At 40.3% G+C, this 20,105-nt stretch overlaps 1 protein-coding gene across 2 annotated transcripts in view; it reads left to right on the top strand.

Moving 5' to 3' along the window:
- The window catches only part of PTPRK (protein tyrosine phosphatase receptor type K), a 516,066-nt gene that overhangs the window by 112,114 nt on the left and 383,847 nt on the right, over window positions 1-20,105 (top strand). For both annotated transcript variants that reach the window (XM_084827484.1, XM_084827485.1), the window contains exon 2: window positions 11,489-11,611. In XM_084827484.1, coding sequence (XP_084683610.1) covers window positions 11,489-11,611 — 123 coding nt within the window. The remainder of the gene's footprint in view (window positions 1-11,488; window positions 11,612-20,105) is intronic.

Below are 20,105 nucleotides of genomic sequence, written 5' to 3'. Positions count from 1 at the left end.
CATAAGACCAGTGAGTCCAACCCCCTGCTCAATGGAGGAATCTAAGTCAAAGCATCCCTGACAGAGGGCTGTCCAGCTTCATCTTGAAAGCCTCCAGTGTGGGAGAGCCCACTACCACCCTAGGTAATTGGTTCCATTGTCGTATTGCTAACAGTCAGGAATTTTTTCCTGATGTTCAGCCGGAATCTGGCTTCCTGTAACTTGAGCCCATTATTCCATGTCCTGCATTCTGGGATGACCGAGAAGAGATCCTGGCCTTCATCCCTGTGACAACCTTTCAAGTACTTGAAGAGTGCAATCATATCTGCCCTCAGTCTTCTCTTCTCAAGGCTAAACATGCCCAGTTCTTTCAGTCTGTCCTCATAGGGCTTTGTTTCCCTGATCATCTTTGTTGCCCTCTTCTGAAACCTCCCCAGTTTGTCTGCATCCTTCTTAAAAGTGTGGCGCCCAGAACTGGAGACAGTACTCAAGATGAGGCCTAACCAGTGCTGAGTAGAGGGGAACTAGTACTTCCCAGGATTTGGAAGCTATGCTTCTATTAATGCAGCCCAAAATAGCATTGGCCTTTTTTGCAGCCACATCACATTGTTGGCTCATATTCAGCTTCTGATCGACAACAATTCCAAGATCCTTCTCGCTTGTAGTGTTGTTGAGCCAAGTATTGCCCATCTTGTAACTGTGCATTTGGTTTCTTTTTCCTAGGTGCAGAGCTTGGCATTTATCCCAATTAAATTTCATTCTGTTTTCTGCTCAGTGCTCCAGTCTATCAAGACCACTTTGAATTTTCTTTCTGTCTTCCAAAGTATTAGCTGTCCCACCCAATTTTGTGTCATCTGCAGATCTGATCAGCATTCCCTGCACCTCCTCCTCCAAGTCATTAATAAAAATGTTGAAGAGCACTGGGCCCAGGACTGAGCCCTGCGGTACCCCGCTCGTTACCTCTCCCCCATTTGAGAAGATCCCATTGATAAGCACTCTTTGAGTCCGATTCTGTAGCCAACTGTGGATCTACCTGATCGTTATTTCATCTAGCCCACTTTTAGCTAGATGAAACAACTATCAGGGGGATCCACAGCTGGCTACAGAATTTTTAACATTTATATACCACTTTATTTGCTGGAAAAACCCACCAATGTGATGCAAGCAATTTAAAAGAATTAAACCTTAAAGCAATAAAAAAAGAATATTAAAAACAGCAAAACATGAAAACAACATACTTTAAAGGGCTAAATTACATGCCTTTACATGCTTTTAAAACTTGACAGAGTGAGGGCTAATTGTCATTCCTGGCAAAATGTATTCTACAGTTTGAGAGTGACACAGGAGAAAGCCCTTTCAGTCATGTTGGACAAATGGGCCTCTGCGGGTAATGGTATACCCAAGGGTCTCTCCTGCATATCTAAATGCACAGACTGGTTCATAACAAGGTGGCCCTTAGATAGCCAAGTCTTACGCCTTTTAGACTTTAAAGGTTAAAACCAAACCTTGAATTGAGCCAGGGAAGCAATTGGCAACTACTGCAGGTGTTTCAAGACAGGTGTAGTATGGTCCTGATACTGTGTACTAGTTAGCACCTTATCTACCACATTTTTCACCAGTTGACACTCTTCAGGGGTAGCCCCACATGCAGTGTATTACAATAGTCGAAGCATGCTGTAACCAAGACATAGGTAACTGTTGCCAAGTCAGACTGACTCTGGAAGGATCTCAGTTGGTTGCACCAAGTATAATTGTGCAGATGCATTCCTTGCCACTACTGCCACCTAAAGATCCAGGGAAGATACAATAAAGTGTGCAAAAAAGGATGTTGATGAGATATTGCTAATAACCAACAATAAGGTTAAGACCAACAATATTTTTTTAAAAATACATCAGAAGTTGGAAACTGGCTTGGGAGGTGGTTTGATGATTGGATGAGAAGAAGAATAAGGAGATTGCAGAGAACATGAATGAATTCTTTGCTGGAGAAGATGTCGAGCAGATACCTATGGCTGAACTGACACTTTCAGGAAGGGAGTCTGAGAAACTGGGCCAAATAGTGGTGCTGAGAGATGACATTCTAGACGTTAATGACAAATTGAAAGCAAGTTAATTACCAGTTCTAGATGGTATGTAAAAACTCTGCGAGTTTTTAAAGAAATGTGAAATTGCTGATCTTTTAACAAAAACATGTAACGTGTCCCTAAAACTGCCTCTGTCCCAGAGGACTGGAAAGTGGCCAATGTAACATCAGTTTTTGAAAAGAGATCCAGGAAATTATAGGTGGATTAGCTTAATGTCTGTTCAGGCTAAACTGGTAGAAAGGATTATTAAAGATAATATTATCAAAGACAAGTCTTGCTGAAAAAGGATCAACATGGCTTCTGCAAATGTAAGTCCTCACTAACCTTTTAGAAGTCTTTGAGAGGGTCAACTAGTATATGGATAAGGGCAATCCAATATACACTGTTTACTTTCAAAAGGCACCTGTAAAGTCCCTCACCAAAGATTCCTGAACAAACTTAGCAGTCATGGAATAAGAGAAGAGGTCCTTTTATGGATAGTAACTGGTTAAAAAAAAGACAACCAAAGGGTAGGAATAAATGGTCAGTTCTCACAACAAAGAGATGTAAACTGGTAGGGTTCCCTAAGGTTCTGTATTTGGACGGGTGGTTTTTAAAATTGTTTATAAATGATCTGGAGGTATGAGTGAGCAGTGAGATTGCTAAGTTTACTGATGATAACAAATTATTCAGGGTTGTTATATAAAAAGGGGATTAGAAGAGCTCCAAAAGTATCTCTCCAAACTGGAGGGAAGGGCATTAATATGGCAAATATGGTTCACTGCAAGCAAATGTAAAGTGATGCACACGGAGAGAAAAGAAATCCTAACTTCGTATATATGCTGATGGGGTCTAAGTTGGTAGTGATTGACCAAGAAAGGGATCTTGGGATTGTGTTGGATAGCTCAATGAAAATGTTGACCCAGTGTGTGGCTGCTGTGGAAAAAAGCACATTGCATGTTTGGGATGATTAGGAAAAGAATCAAAAATAAAATTGCCGATATCATAATGTCCTTATACAAATCTACTGGTGTACAGTAGTGGTTGTTGCACCTCAACATGGAAACTTCAGACTTGGAAAAGAGCAAGCAAAATGATCAACAGGCTAGAACAACTCATCTATGAGGAAAGGTTACAACATTGGTGGAAACCTCATATCCAAGTTATATGATGTGCTTTATTTGGAAATCATATTTTTGAGTTGTCCAATAGATTTATATTAATATTCTAAGCTAGAGTTTGGTGCAAGGTTTTTAGAACTGATTTGTGTTGCTTTTCAAAAAAAAATTGCACTTGCAGTGCTGCATTAAATCCAGGTTACATTAGAAATATACGCTTACTGGCTTTGCTGGTTTTGCAAGCAATAAATGGCAAAAACCCTGAAGTTGCTTGTTTACTGTTACCACTAGTTAGCACTAATCAGAACCTGGATTCCTAAAATTAATAGGTGCTGTGAAGGACAGCAATTAGGAACATTAATCTTCCAAATGAGTCCACGTGAGATCCATTGGTACTTTACATTCATATACTTGAGGGCACTTCAGCCATTAAAAGAGGTAATGGCTGCCCTTAAGGCATGCATATTAAAGCAGACTGTCACTTTGCTATTGTGACAGCAGACAGTGATAACATTGCTTAAAGGAATACCACTGTTTATGAGTTAAGTATCTGTAGAAATGGAAGGTTTTGCTGTAAAATGGCCATGGCATTATTATAATCTAGAAGAGGACAAGATTTGAGGGAGAGATTTGTCATGACAGATGCTGATTAAAAAGGACTCCTGGCCAGAATAGTGTTGTAACTTTTAAAGGCTTAATGTGTCTAGGTTTGTTTCCCCTCTCTCCTTTCCATTCTGTAATCTGCCATCCTTGACAGTTGTTCTGACAGAGCAATCAGCTCAGTAGAGAACATTACTGTTTGTTTTTGTTTGACAATCTAAAGTGATACATAAATGCCTAATATATAAAAGACTTCCCTCTGGTGGAAATACAACTGATTTTAGATGCTTTAGGAAAGTAGTCCAGCATTGCCAGAGACATTAAAGTTTGGGTTGCTGTCCAACAATATCGGGTTGTTTTGAATTTTCTCCTGTCCTTTCCTAAGTGATGAAATCTTCCATGTCATCATCTGCCAAACATTAGAAAACGCTAGTTATTGGGAGGATAAAAAATGTAATAAATGAATAAATACTTTTTAGGAATATATCTCTCCCTCCATAGACCTTGATTAGATATGCTTGCCACTACCTGCCATCCCTTCTAATAAATATTGATTAATTATTATCCAAGTGCTCTATTAAAGACATCTCAGATTCTAACTCACTTCCATGACCCCACCCCAATCTTGGACCTCCTCAGGTTTTGCTTTAAGTCAGCATGTTCAGAAATCATTTGACTACAGCAGTTATTTGCCCTTAAGGGGGAATCTTTTGCCTTGGATGGATTGTTGGGATGGATTTAGGTGCAATATACTTTCTGAACCTGAACCAAGTATGTAGTTTAATTTAAGCCCTAAACAGTCTATGTGGCTGCAGTCAGTTCTGTAATGCTGTGTCGTAGACACAATTTAGCAAGCCTGGAAATAGAGTATACAGATTATCTATAGATATCATTATACATGCTCCATTGTGAGCTATAAAATTTCTGTCAGTTCCAGTTATGCTGTATTGTCTTAACAAAGGACCAGTACTATATTATGTATATTACAATGATTACTGATTATGTTTCAGTGACATAGCTGATGTATATAATGAGTTACTAGAGGATTGGCATCTGACTCTGATACAGGATCACTCCACTTCTACATTTAGAGTGTATATTTTCCACACTATTGTTGTTTAGTAAATGTTTCAATGAACATATGATACTCTCCTTATACAGAGTCAAACCGCTGGTCTGTCTAGCCCAGTATTGTCCCCTGCAACTGGGTCTCAGAACGAGATCTTCCCACCACTTGCTATTTGATCCTTTAAACATTTAAGTGGAGGTGCCAGGGATTAAAGCTGGGATCTTAGCCTTTCCTCAAAGCTTTTCCTGCAGTGTTGGCCATTGAACACTGCTCTAGAGACAGAGACTTCCATTTGCTCAACAGGACTTCCCCTTGGCTTCCTCACCCTTGCACACATATCCTGCATGTGCCCCAAGTCTGCTCTGTTGTTTCCCCAAACCACCTAGAGTAGATTTGAGTGTGTGTGTGGGGGGGGGGGGGCTGCAGGGGGGAAGGGAAATTTGTTCCACCAACCATTTCTGTTCTGATGGCAGACAACTAGAATTGGATCCAACCTGTTTATTCTATGAAGTCTGTGTTTAATTTGACACATTTTAAAGTATAAATTCAGTTTCAATTTTTAGAAAAGTTTAAAGTACTTGATTGACATCTATTGCAAGAAGATAACCACTGTAAGTTCTATAACTACTGATCCTTTGGTGAAAAAGCTGCAAAACTATGCATTGGAATAAATGAATCTGACAGTAACACAAAGATTGTAATATATGAATTCTTGCACAATGTGGATTTCACCCTTCTATAATAGTATTAAAAAAAATCCCTTAGCAATTGTTCCACATGCAGGCCCTATGATAAATATTATACTTTTTGTATAGTCAGTGATCCTTTAATGGATTGTCCAGTGTCCTTTACAGTATGCTGCTAGGGTGCCCTTTTCCTTCACTATTTTTGGTACAATACTGAAAAGTGAATGGTTTAAATCTTAAATAGTGTGTGTCTGTAAATCTGCATTAAAATAGTTCAGGTTACTCATCTTTGAATACTTGATTAGTGCCAGTGTAATGCTGTATAAAATCCTGCTTTCCTACTGGGATTATCTTGTAGCTGCTTCCTAGTACTTTTCTATTAGAACTGCTACATAAGAAGATTGGTGATTTGAAGCCTAAAACTGTAGCCAGTTAAAGCATGGTGCTGTGAAATACATGGTTGCTCAGCTGTTGAAAGCTCTTTTAAAACCTAGACGGACATGTTTAGGCAGGACAGTACGTGAAGTGTACAAAACAAGCGACAAATCAGAGTCTTTCAAATTGAGAATTGCCATGCAGCTATTAAAAACAAAGTTCTTAGATCTATAAAAATTGTAAGGATATTTGTTGGAAGAGCGGAAAGAGAAGAGCAGACTTTATGCATTGTTGGTGGAATTGTTCTGAGACAATTAGGTTCTAGAAATAAATTATTTTTAATATTAGTAATATTCTGCAGTACACTATTCCTTTAGATACTAGAAATTGCTTACTAATCTATCTGTGAAAGTTTCAGTACCAAAGAACAAAGAAAAACTACTATTTTATATATTAGCACCACATCTTCTTTATGTCAAATATTGGAAAAGGAAGGAAATACCTCAACTAAAAGAGTGGTATGTTAAAATGTGGGATTTGACAATCCTGAGCAAAATTACATGGATTCTTCGGGTTAATCAGGGAAGATATACGATAAATCAACTTGAACAAGAATGTGAGCCATTTAGGAGGTTTCAGAATGATAAGCAAGGTGTGGTAATCCATTTCCTTTATTGTAGTGTCTCACTGCTCAAAGGTTATTTATGTGTAGATGTCTTGTTGTTATAACGTATGTGATGGGTCTCACTGTTTTTTTAATGTTTGTAATAGGTTCTAGTATGTTAAATATATAGAGATAGCAGTGTCTTAGTGTTCTCAGTGATTTGTTTTATAAGGTAATCATTTTAAAAATTATAGATATATAAAGCAAAGTTCTTTTAAATTTTAAAATCCTGAATAGGGAACCCTATTATGCCAGTGGACTACTGCAGACCATTGATTTGATCTTGGACAATTTTTTTAAGGACACTTTCTTCTCTAATCCTGAGGTTTGACACTTCTTTTGTGCCCATGGGTTATAAAGGCCACACTATATAGCTGATCTTAACGCATTTTCACAGCCAGTCATTTTCTTTGAGATTATCACAGATTATCTTTTCTGATCTTGCCTTTCATTTTCAAAGCTAAGCAGCAAAGCCAAAGATTTGTAAGTGTAGGCTAAGATAACAGCTGCTGCGAAGTTTATAATATGGCTGACATCTGTTGCCCTTGTGAGAGGCATATGCAACTACGAACATGGGAAGCTTCTTTTTTCTAGATCAGATTATTTGTCCACCTGGCCCAGTATTGTCTGCTCTGGCTGGCTGCAGCACTCCAGGATATCACAGGGGTGTTTCCCATTACTTGCTACCTTATTCTTTTTAACTGGACATGCCAGGCATTGAACCTGGGGATTTTGCATGCAAAGCGTGTGCTGTACTATTGAACTGTAGACTCTCCCCATTCTTTGATTCTCCTACTCCAAAGGGAGTGGAAAACCTGATGTCTGTGGGAAATGGTGTCTGTGCTTATACTTTTGTGCCCGTGTTTTATTGACTAGTTTAGCTCATTCTCCTAAAATCTTTCTCTGTTTTTTCTGGGCAGAATTCTACAGGATGCTTATGCCCCCACTGATTCCTTTAGGCCCCTGCTGATTCCCTTCCACAACTGTGCCTTCCACCAATACCATTGTGCAAGTGGGACCCACCCCTTATGCAAGGGAGACTTAGCGCTTCTGAGGGGAAGCCCTAAAACAAGCAGGAACGCTTGTTTCTTGAAGGAGGCAGGTTGGCAGAGATGCCTTATGCGCACTCTGCTGACATGCCTCCTACCAGAAAGGAGTGTTTCCAATTGTTTTGGATTGCCCCGGAAATGCTAAATCTCCATTGCGCAACTCAGTTGGCAGGGCATAAGAGAACTGACAGGGGTGTAAGCCCCCATTGGTTTCTGCCCTCTGTCTCGTACGTTCTCTTGTTAAATTAGTGCTGTTCTGGCACTAAGCCCAAATGGGTACATAAACACATGTAAGGGGCATGGAGCCATGCACATGGGTCATCCACCCTATGTCCCATGGTGCCGGACCTGTCCGCTCACTTCCCATTACAGTTAGGTCTAAAGAAAGGCTCTATATTTATTCACTTGAATACGAATAGAACTCTTCAGCAATCAGGGACCCTGATAAAGCCAGGTCCCCAGTCGGACAGAGAGGTCTACCATGTTCATGTGAACATGAGTAGAACCACACTTTAGATTTTACCACTCAGTGTGGGGCCAGAGTGCGCATCTCTATGCCATTAACACAAGTTTAACATCAGAACAGTGTTTTTGTCTCTCTGTCACCTCCTATCTTCTGGATGGAAGACAGAATGACTAGCAGTCTTCCCATCATGTTCTTTTTCTCTAGAACTTTAATTTCACCTTTCAGGGGTTCTGGTTAATCTTCACCTATTCTTGAAGTTATAGATGTTAAAATTATAGTGAATTGCAATTAAAACTTCCAAAGTGAGGCCCATCTGGCACCAACATTGTTATCTTTTCAGTGCCAAGTTAAGACCTTTCTCTTCTCCCAGGCATTTGGCAGCATATGATGAGTTTTAATCTATCCTTGATTGTCTTGTTGTTATGGATGATTGCTTGAGGTTGCTTGCTTGAAGTTGTTTTAGATATATGTTCTCTTGTGTATATTGTCTGTTCACGGTTTTTATTTTTATATAAATAGCTTTTAACCTCTGAATACTGTATTTTTAGAATGGTTTTAGTGTTTTTAAACCACTCAGAGAGCTTTGGCTATTGGGCGGTATAGAAATATAATGAATACCAATCATCATCACCATCATCATCATTTTTCTCCCAGGCCAGTTCTTTTTCCCCTCTTTCCCCCATTGGCTGTATTTCTAAATTTCCTTGGAATTCATGTTGACTTGGCAGTGGGGGACTCTATAAAGATATTCTACTCTCTTCTACAGGCTTATTGATAAGCATTTAGCTTTGTGTCCACTCTTTTTTGTAGTTTGTTGTTTATTCGGTCAGTCGCTTCCGACTCTTCGTGACTTCACAGACCAGCCCATGCCAGAGCTTCTTGTCGGCCCTCGCCACTCCCAGCTCCCCCAAGGTCAAGTCTGTCACCTCCAGAATATCATCCATCCACCTTGCCCTTGGTTGGCCCTTCTTCCTTTGGCCTTCCACTTCCCCTAGCATCGGCATCTTCTCCAGGGTATCCTGTCTTCTCATGATGTGGCCAAAGTACTTCAGTTTTGCCTTTAATATCATTCCCTCAAGTGAGCAGTCTGGCTTGATTTCCAGGAGTATGGACTGGTTTGATCTTCTTGCAGTCCAAGGCACTCTCAGAATTTTCCTCCAGCACCACAGTTCAAAAGCATCTATCTTCCTTCGTTCAGCCTTCCTTATGGTCCAGCTCTCGCAGCCATAGGTTACTATGGGGAATACCATTGCTTTCACTATGCGGACCTTTGTTGTCAGTGTGATGTCTCTGCTCTGAACTATTTTATCCAGAGTTGTCATTGCTGTCCTCCCAAGAAGTAAACGTCTTCTGATTTCCTGGCTGCAGTCAGCGTCTGCAGTAATCTTTGCGCCTAGAAAGACAAAGTCTGTCACTGCCTCCACGTTTTCTCCCTCTGTTTGCCAGTTCTCAATCAAGCTGGTTGCCATTATCTTGGTTTTTTTGAGATTTAACTGCAACCCAGCTTTTGCACGTTCTTCTTTCACCTTCGTCATGAGGTTCCTCAGCTCCTCCTCACTTTCAGCCATCAAAGTGGTATCATCTGCATATCTGAGACTGTTAATGTTTCTTCCAGCGATTTTAACTCCAGCCTTGGCTTCATCAAGCCCAGCAGTCGCATGATGTGTTCTGCGTACAGGTTGAATAGGTAGGGTGAGAGTATACAACCCTGCCGTACTCCTTTCCCAATCTTAAACCAGTCCGTTGTCCATGGTCTGTTCTTACCGTTGCTACTTGGTCATTATACAGATTCCTCAGGAGGCAGACAAGATGACTTGGTATTCCCATACCACCAAGAACTTGCCACAACTTGTACTTTGTAGTAGGTTGATATTAATAAGCACCATTAAATGACAGCTGTATAAATGAAGTATTAATGTACTTCATTCTGTTTTTCTCTGTGGATTTGCTGGATGCCAAGTTTAATGCAGTGCTAAAATTTGGATAGACTGTGGTACCTTCGATTGGAGTTTCTTACTCAGTTTGCCCCACCTATCCCTTAGCAATTGTATGCTTCTTTATGTAAATATTAAGCTAGATTCCAACTGGGGTTGAGTTGCTTGGATTGTGATTTCTAACACCCTGTTAAGGGAATTTATTTGAAGTGGGGCTATGGTAAGCAAATAATGATGATGGATGAGGTAACTGGGATTAAAAAATAACTTCAGGCATGGAATCTCATGAACTCTTTTACAGACTGCTTGCACGCAGCAGTAATGTGCCCTTAAGAAAACGTTCTGGATAAGATTATATACATATGCATTTTAGTGCTTTTAAAATTGTACCTCCTTTTATTGCATCTGGTTTGGGGTGCCATCCATTTGTTTTGTTGATTACAAAAACCCTCCCAAAATGTGTTTGGAGGTGGGGGTGAAACAAATCTGAGCTTCTGTGGTGACTGCTTTGAATTCTCTCCCAATTCCCTCTTTCCCTTCCTCCACATTGACCTGGTTCCCATAATCAAAACAAGCCATGGTTGATTGTTGTGAGCCACAGCACATACGAGGTGCAATTTGCATAATCGCTACCTGGCCACAGCTTGTCGTGTCATCTGAACCTGGGCAGCATGGCTTGTTGGAGGGTTAAACAACTTTCAAATAACCCATGGCTTGTTTAAGACATGGTGGCTTGTTTTGATTGTGTGAACCGGCCCAGAGAGTCTGCATTTTGCAAATCCAGCCATTTCCTCTTGGAAGCGTTAGCTGTTGGAATGGTCCAACACAAAGTGTCCAGCCTGGGTGAATGGCAGGGCGCCGTGGATCCCAGGAATCATCTCCACCAGCCTCCACTTGTGCCTCTGGGCAAAATCCAAAGCCCAGATCAAGACTAGGGTTACGCTTGGAGGCTAGCTCTGGACCCAAGGTCTACTGCCAGTAGTCGAGCACCAGGTCAGAGGCTGTTGGCAACAGGGGTGCTGCTATACCTGCTGTTCCAGCTCCCAGGAATGAACTCCTTGTGGCTGCATTAATTCTCCACTGTAATGTTGCTACACTGACATCAATGTAGCAGTGCTCCAGAGATTAATAATGGCAGTTTGAAGCTGGATTCTGGAGAAGCTCATTTGCAGGACCAAAACAAGCAGTGTGTGAGTGAGAAGCCTGCTGCAGCTGCAAGAGGTAGCTGGCAGCAAATGGGAAGGGGGGCGGTTAGGAAAACCCCAAACCTGCAATCTTCCCTGCCAAAACATTTAAGCATCTTCATGTTCCTGCGAGGTACAGTTCTCTGTTTTGGGTACGTATTTTGGCAGATGAAATAGCGAATTTGGGGAGAAATAGCAAACTGTTGCTTTCTGGTACAGCCCTAATACATATACATATATACATATTAAAGAATACAATCCAGATTTTGAAGACTTGATTGATTGATTTCCTTTCTTTTAGGGGGTTGCACCTTTGATGATGGTCCAGGGCCCTGTGATTACCATCAAGATCCCTATGATGACTTTGACTGGGTCCATGTTAGTGCTCAAGAGCCTCACTACCTGCCACTTGAGATGCCTCCAGGTGAGAATTGCTACAGTGATGAATACACTGACTCTATTGGGTATGGCTAGGTTTACAGGGTCCCTCCCACTTCACTTGAGAGCGGTTACCCTTTGAGAAACTTGGACATATGAGCGAGGTCATGGAAAGAGACAACTGTGTACCTAGCATAATTCACTATGTATGTGTTTGGGTATATCATCAGTATAAACGTATTCTGGGTTTATACCAGTTGAACAGAATTCCAATTAAAAGCAATAAAATCAAATAAATACAATTAAAATATGTAGCTTACCCTGACCTATAAAAGCTAGGCTGAGCTTTTGGAGAGATCAGTGTAGCTATGAAGAAAATATGATGCACACGAAGTCTCAGATTGTATCCTCGGTCACAAACTCACTCCTTATCTTAGGAAGGCACTACCTGTCAACTGCTGTTCTTTTTCTGTAATGTGATAATAGTGGCCTACCTCACAAGGTGTTGGAAGCATTACTAAGTGTTAAAATAGACATAATTGCAGATATGGGTAAATCATCTGCCAGAATAAGAGTCCCGTGTGCCACCCTACAATTTCCTCTATTTCCATCATTCAGATTGTGAGTGCCATTGCTGAAATGGCACTACTCACACAGAGAACAAAGTTACTGGCGTGTTTGGGGGATTCGCAAGGTTTGTAGAGGTACAAAAACCCTTTGGAATAAAACCCTAAGTAGTGTGGGGGAGCTCTGCAGTGAGGATTAAGCATGCTCAATGGCCACAGGATGTTTACTGACTGTTGGGGCTAAGAAAACAGACAACTGAGTGGATGGCAGCAAGGAATGGCCTGGCTGGAATATTGAATTACAGCATGCCATGCTGTAATATTATGTTGCAGGTCTCTCTTGTAATATATAATTCTAGCATGTCTTACTGGCAAATATAATTTTACTGTAAGTTCTCTTGGTAAAGGTATTTTAAAATGTAGAGAAGCACTTAAACATGTGATTTCCACTGGCATTCTGAAGTTGATGAAGAGTAGTATCCCAAATTTCTTCTCACAATGTAGATTAACTATTACTCTTCAGTGCAACTTTAAAAATATCATTTTCAGTAGATACAAAGAATGGGCCACGTATAATTTGTTTTGTACAAACTCCATTGTAATTAATTAAGGTTGGGTGGAGGGGAGAAATCTGGAGGGTTGACTAAATCACTTAGGCTACAATTTTGTACTTGGGAATAAGTTGTATTGAACTCAGTGGAGCTTACTTCTGAGTTGACGTGCACAGGATTGCACTGTTAATTTTGCTACCTCACTCTCAATCATGGAAGACCTTGCACATATGCTCAGGGTTACCTAGCCAGTTTCAGAAAAGATACAAATGGAAATGTGCTTTGTAAAGGAAAATGCAATTATTGAAAGTATTTAATTTTTTTAACAGTGACACAATCTTTTAATTTTAGCATAAGTGATAAATAAGAGAGTACTAATTATTTATTTCCCTGGTTACAGACAATTAATTTTGGCTCCTGAAGTGTTTTTCCTTTGCTCCTTACCATATAGATTAACTTTAGTTGACAATATATATTTTCTGACCTGTGGTTGTTAGCTAAGTAAGATGGAACAAATTAAAAAGTGAATATATCTTGTTTAAAAATAACTACATGCTAAACCTTTACAGTAAGTATAATTGATCATTAAAACTATCTGCTTATGCCATAATATTTCTTTCTCAACTTGGAACTTTAAAATTTTCATCTAAGCAGGCAATTAATAACTGTAAAAAGTCTTTCAACATAGCCTTGAAAATATTTGAATACATATGGATGTTCTTGGGCTACAGTAAATCTGCTTTTCAGTGTTTCCTTTAACCAAAGAGATTGCTTAAATAGGTTTAGCTGATGGTTCTCTGCTTTAAAAAAAACCCAGAATAACTTCCACCTGATTATATGATATAGATCACAGTGTGTACGATAAGCAGGAAAAAAAGGAAAGAGTTTTCTGACTGTTCATCAGTTTGGAATATCAGAAAGTTGTGATTTATGGAAATGTTTCCATTGTTAATTACTACTGTGGACAAGATAATGAATAACTGAAGAGGTACAGCCTAGATGACCTTGGCTGTTCACCTTTGATGAACGGCTTAATCGGTGCTTTCTAGACAGAATGATATGCTGAGTAAAATGAATGCTTCTGAAATTCAACTGCATTTTTCAATTAATAGGATATTAAATAATTAATCATGCAAGAGGAGGAAATAAGGTCTGGGCCACTTTATTTGTGCCTCTGAACAACTTGTGTCAGTTGCACAGAGGAAGAATGGGAACTTTGCACTGTAAAATTAGACCAACCCATTTGCAACCTCTTTTTTCTTATCTGTTTTCTATAATTAATTATATTTAAAAGTGGGTGCACTTTCACTTTTGTAATTAGCTATCAGCCTTTAACTATTATGTGGCTGCAATTGATAAGTGGTTGAATGGTACAATGCATCTTCATTGTTAAACAAGGTAACGTATTACATATGCATTTACATCACCCCCCGTCTCTTGGAAAATAGGGGGGTTGCACATGCTCCAGTGTTTAAGGAAAATAAGTATCCTCAATTTATGGTAAGTTAGTTTTTCTCTGGACTCGTTAGGAATATTGGGTTGGATCCAGACTGTTCTTCTATCAGGAGTAGCATCCCCTGAGTGGAGCTCTGCACAGAATGCTCCTGCTGCCAGAAAAGCAGTGGTGGTTTTCTATGTCCCCCCTGCAACTCTCAGCACCACCCCCTTTTCCAGGGGATCCCTCAACCCTCCTGAACAGATTTTCAGGGGCATAAGGGGCTGCAGGGAGAGGGTGAATAAATGAAAACCACCTGCTCCTCCATTCTACCAGCAGGATTCTTCCACTGGGTCAGAAACCTTCCATGGACAAAAGGAATCCTTCTGCCCATGGGAAGCATGTTCTGGATCCAAACCACATACCTCAGTCATACTATGGAAAAAGCATATTTTCATACGAAGATTAAACCACATAAATGAGCACATCTTTTTACTGTGCAACATCTAACCCCCCCTCCCACCGCTGACATACACACACAATAAACGTCTACTAGGTAAGACCGGCAGGTGAGATATTCTATTGCTGATTGGTACCCACTAAACATAGGTAGACGTGGTAGCATGTTCAGGTGGGATGTCTACAGACCTAGTGGGCAAAGACTGACTAGTGGTAGGTGCAATTCAAGGTAACAATATTATTACATACTTAGTTTTGAATCATGAAATTAAACCATTACAACTATGTTCCATTTAAAATGAGCACTTATCTCAGATGGCTAATTAGTAGCTCTGAAATTTTTGATTACACATGTGGGAAACAGTTATTTCTCTGAGCACCCATCTCCCCAAGAGTCACTGGTCTCCTAAACTTAAGTTTCCATAGGTTCAACTCTTCTTCTTTTAGTTATCCTGTAGATTGAATTGATTTATTTAAATGCTTAAATTGGTCCTGGTGTTAACCCGTAAAACAGGGATCCAATAGAAAGCATGGACTCGTTGATTCTCCTCACCATCTTAGAAAAGTCAGATAGACTTTAATGTTTATTAAAGGTGTAAAATGAATGTTGGAAGGTATTACATGAGATTTAACAGAAAACCTGTATTGCTACACTACCCAGAGAATACTGGATCTTTCTTTTAATCAGTAGAAAACATCTGCTTGTCAAAATTCTTTCATTCCTAAATCTTTTATAGGGCATTGATAATGAGAACGTCATTTTCAGTTGAGCTTGTTCAATAGAAAACTGTACTTTTGCCCTTTGTATCAGCATGTTTCTATCGGAGCTGAGTGATAAAATCAATTAATTGGTGTATTTGAATTTGAATGCTTCACTTGGTACCAGATGGAACTTGGGATTTGAAATCCAAAGCTCTGAACTTTGGAAAGAGTTTGAGATACCTATAATACTTGTTAAATAGTTTAGAATAAGTTGAATAGTATCCAGAGCCATTTATTTGGAATTACATTTGAATATAGTAATTTCATATGGAAGAATTATTTAATGTTTGGCTATCTTTTTAAATTTTTAACTTCTCATAATCTTGCCTCAAATACATGAGTATTGAGTGTGAGGGGACCTCTATGCCTTGTCGTCACTTGGAACTTGGCCAGAGCATAAAACAGAGCTGTCTGGGGCCCTTGTTTTGGGGAGGGTGTGGAGTAAGGAGAAGACATTGTTACTTGGATTTTCAAAAGACTTTTGACAAAGCCCCTTACCAAAGACTTGTGAGCAACTTAGCAGTCATGGGATAAGTGCACAGGTCCTTCTATAGATGGGTAATTGGGTGAAGAACAGAGATAGAGTGTGTGAATAAATGGGACATCATCGCAACGAAGGGCTATGAACAGTGGAGCCTACCAAGATCTGTATTAGGACCAATGCTTTTTACCTTGTTCATAAAGAATCTGGTGTTATGGGTGAGCAGTGAGGTAGGCAAGTTGGGAACATAGGAAGTTGCCTTATACCAAGCTAAACCATTGCTTCATTTAGCCCAGTATTGTTTATACTGACTGGCACCAGCTTTCCAGATTTTTAGGAGGATTTCATTGTAAATGCTCACAATCGAAGGATGTAAACTGCAGCGTCCCACAGGGATCTGTATTGGGACCAATGCTTTTTAAATGTTCGTAAATGATCTGGAATCCACTGCATGAGCAGTGAGGTAGCCAAGTTTGCTGATGACACCAATTTATTTAGCGTGATTAAAACAAAGCGGGACCGTGAAGAGCTCCAAAAGGATCTCTCCAAATGGGGAGAATGGGCAAAACGGCAAATGCAGTTCAATGTCATCAAGTGTGAAGTAGTGCACAGTGGGGCAAAAAAATCCCAACTTCATGTATATGCTAATAGGAACCAAGATAACCATCCAAGTCTAAGATCTTGGGGTTGTGGTGAATAGCTAGTTGAAAATGTCAGCCCAGTGTGCAACTGCTGTAAAAAAGGCAAATTCCATGTTGGGTATAATTAGAAAAGGAATAAGAAACAAAACTGCCAGTATCATACTGCTCCTATACAAATCTATGATGCAACCACACTTGGAATACTATAAACAGTTCTGATTGCTTCACCTCAGAAAGGATATTATAAGCAAGTTGAAATGATGAAGAGAAGGAGCAACTCCAGGGCCCCTGCTGGGGTATGGTCCATCGGCAGGTGCCCAACCATACTTACCTTTGACACTATGCCTCTGATTACTAATTGCTGGGAATATGAGTGGGAGCAGGACTAGATAGGCCTTCGGTCTGAACTAGCAAGCAGCTCCTGCGTTATTAGATTGCTGATAGAGCACAGTGAGGAGGTGGAACGGTGGGAGGAATACATGGGGCCAATCCCAGTAGCAAATGTAGTTGTCAGCCTTGATGCTAAAAATAATCTGATAACTCAAACACTTTTTGGTTTGCTATTCTTGTTTGCTATTCTTCTATATGTTTGGTGTTATTAGTTATTGGCCTGCATTGCAGGTTTTATGTTGCAGCCAGTTTTGTTTTGTTTTTTAAGTATGAAAGACATTTCACCATCCATACTGCATTATTTGTTATAGGGTTCTCTTTTTATTTTTCTTTATGTTTTTTTGTTTTGTCCTCAGTTTTGTGCTAGGCTTTTGTGCATACGATTTCCATATGGTAAAGACCACCCTGTGAAAGGTCCAGTTTGTTTCAGTTTTTTCCTCTCCTTTCTTCCTCCTTGTATTCCCTACATCTGTTCCTAGTATCTTTATTTTTCCGCCTAGAGGGTGGCTGACATGGAAGAAAGAAGATGGAATTCCTGCTGCAGGGTATATAAGATAAGGGTGAGAGTGATGATGCAAGAATCAGATTTTTCCATCTTGTCCTTTGCAAGACACTTTAAGTTGCTGGAGGGTATCTTTGTCCTGTTCTGCAGTTGCTCAGCTCCTTTCATGCTCATTCTGTGTTGTTTCTTAAGTTTGGCATTCTGTCTGAACATGACTAATTAAAAGTATACATAATAGAAACCTTAAAAGCTGTGTTCACATTTCAGCATTGGAAAATTCTGACCTTTCTATCTCAAACAGGTAGCAAGTGGTGCACTTAAGATTCCACACAAAACTCTCAGCCCATACAGGCAGCCTAATTTTCTTACTGTAGAGACTTTGTTTTTAATTGAGGTACATTACTTTGAGTGCCTTCTGATGGAAAATACAATGCAGACATAATAAATGAATCATATGCCCATGAAATCTACATGTTTACTTCTTTGCTTGGGTAGACTTTATTTATATTATCCTGCCAAGTGATAAGGGCAGCTTTTCCACACATCAAGTGCTTTAAAAGTTCTGGTACAATGTATAGTAAAGTATTTTTTGTCACCTATTAAAGCTTTTATTAAAGTTTTGAAAGCTTCAGCTTTGTTTTGGTGATTAAGTAAACAACTAGATTTCATGGTCTTATGGTTTCTTATATCTGACTTGTATTTCCCAGCTGAAGGCTATCAAAGCAACATAGATAAACTAAAAACAGAAAGCCAGTACAATAAGAAAAGTTAAACAGAGGAGAACACCAGCAAATGATGGAGTGATCAAAAGAAACGCCAACTGCCACCACCCGCTCATTCATCTGCAGTTTCTCTCTGGGCATTGATGGGATGGGCCCAGAGGAAAAACATGTGGGCAAATGGCCAGGAGGAGGAGAGGGGCCCACCCATGACATCTTGCCCAACAGCTCCCAAACCTGGAGCCAGTACTTCCAGTAAGTAAGCAAAAATAAAGCCAAAACACAAAGTAGATTACAATATGGAGTAAGCTGAACAGGAGGGGAAATCACCTAACTTTTATGTTCTTACATGAGAGCGATTATATCTGCATGACTTCAGCACACACTCTAAAAGAATGGATTGTGGTATTTAAATGAAAGAATGTGAAGTACTTAGAGCATGTCACTGTGGACAGATTTGATGGTCTCTGAGTGCAGTATCTAATGCTAGCAATCTGCCAACTGTAAACATGTTGTGCTAGCAGGAATAACTGCTAGCACAATGGGAAAGTAGTGCTTGCTAGCTCAACCCAAGGAACTACCCCAAACCACCACTTCCGGAATGGGACGAGTCAGTGGACCTCACTTCCATGACCGCTCCTGATGTGTCCCTTTCTGGAAGCTGTAGTTTCTGGTTGCACTAGGAAGTGCTACTTTCCCGTTGTGCTAGTAGTTCCTGCTAGCACAGTGGCAGTATTGGATACTGCCCTAAGTGGATTGGAAATGATAGTGTCCACAGCTACTTTTTTCTGGGCTCCAAGGGTTGGTGTTGCACCATACCACTCTCTGTTCAGCCATGGGTATTTGCATTTAAGGGGCCTTACGGATAATTCAGAACTTAACCAGGTTTTGGAAATTAGCTTTAGGGTTCTAAATACTTGGTAAATTGGCATGCTGTATGCTGTATTTTTCCAAATTGCCATGTACAGTAGTGTGTGTGGTGTGTGTGTGTGTGTGTGTGTGTGTGCAGATAGTGGACCTGCAACATTGAAGAGCACACATCAGGTTCCTAAGTTGGAACCAGTACACACTGAACGTGTATCATAAAATGTTTGTCAAATGTAATGTAGGAATTGCTGTGTGAATATCATGTATAAAGATGATGTACTAGGAGTAGGCAGCTGAGTATGCTGACTGGACCTACTGAGAAGGCAGTGAAAGGTACTAGGTCAAGTAGCCATTTCTCTTGTGTATCTTAGTGGAGTTTTCCTTTCATCGGTCTTCCTTTCTCTACTTTATCCTGTTTCTGCTACTACACACCAAAAAATCAAAAGTCTCAAGCTGACAGTCCTATTTTTGGGAAGCGAGTGCAAGAGGGGAACAATTGGACAGGTGTTACTTGTTACTAATTCTACTAGTTCCACTCCCATATACCTCACATTCTTCTTCCTTTTGACCCCTTGCCAGAAACAGACCATCTCAGACAGGAGTTTAAGACAATGACCTAGTCTGCACGATATGACAGCCCGCCCATGGCTTGTTTTAGAGTTATTTGAGGGTTATCCCCTGCCACCTGGATTTGCATGACAAGACAAGCCACAGCAAGCCGGGCACCCATGGACGCCATGCAAAAATGGCACCCATGGGCGCCTGGCACAATGCGACAGCCCCACAATTAAATTAAGCCATGATGGGCTGCCATGACATGCAAACGGGTCCAATGACTAGGTTCACACAATACAACAACCCACACTTAAGTCTGAGTATGGGTTGAGTGTGGGTGGTTGGCTATAAAATGTGAGCTTTTAGAACCCTGGTTCGCTCCTGTCTTTCAGCCAACATCAGAGTTCCACGTATGCCCAGCTATTCTGTTTGTCATACCCATCTGTGTCTCCTGTCCATCCATAACTTTCTTACCAAAGGTATTGGCCATAAGGGTTCACACAACATAATAGCCCACAGTCAAGGTTGAATATGGGTTGAGCTTAGGTTGTTGTTGAACTGTGGGTTGGTGTGTTTTGTGAACCCAGCTGCACTAACAACCCATCGTTTGTT

Source organism: Heloderma suspectum, chromosome 1 (genome assembly GCF_057233095.1).
Source record: "Heloderma suspectum isolate Gila_16-S chromosome 1, 16-S_ref, whole genome shotgun sequence".
In the NCBI taxonomy this organism is placed as follows: domain Eukaryota; kingdom Metazoa; phylum Chordata; class Lepidosauria; order Squamata; family Helodermatidae; genus Heloderma; species Heloderma suspectum.
This window is presented reverse-complemented; position numbering and strand designations above follow the sequence as displayed.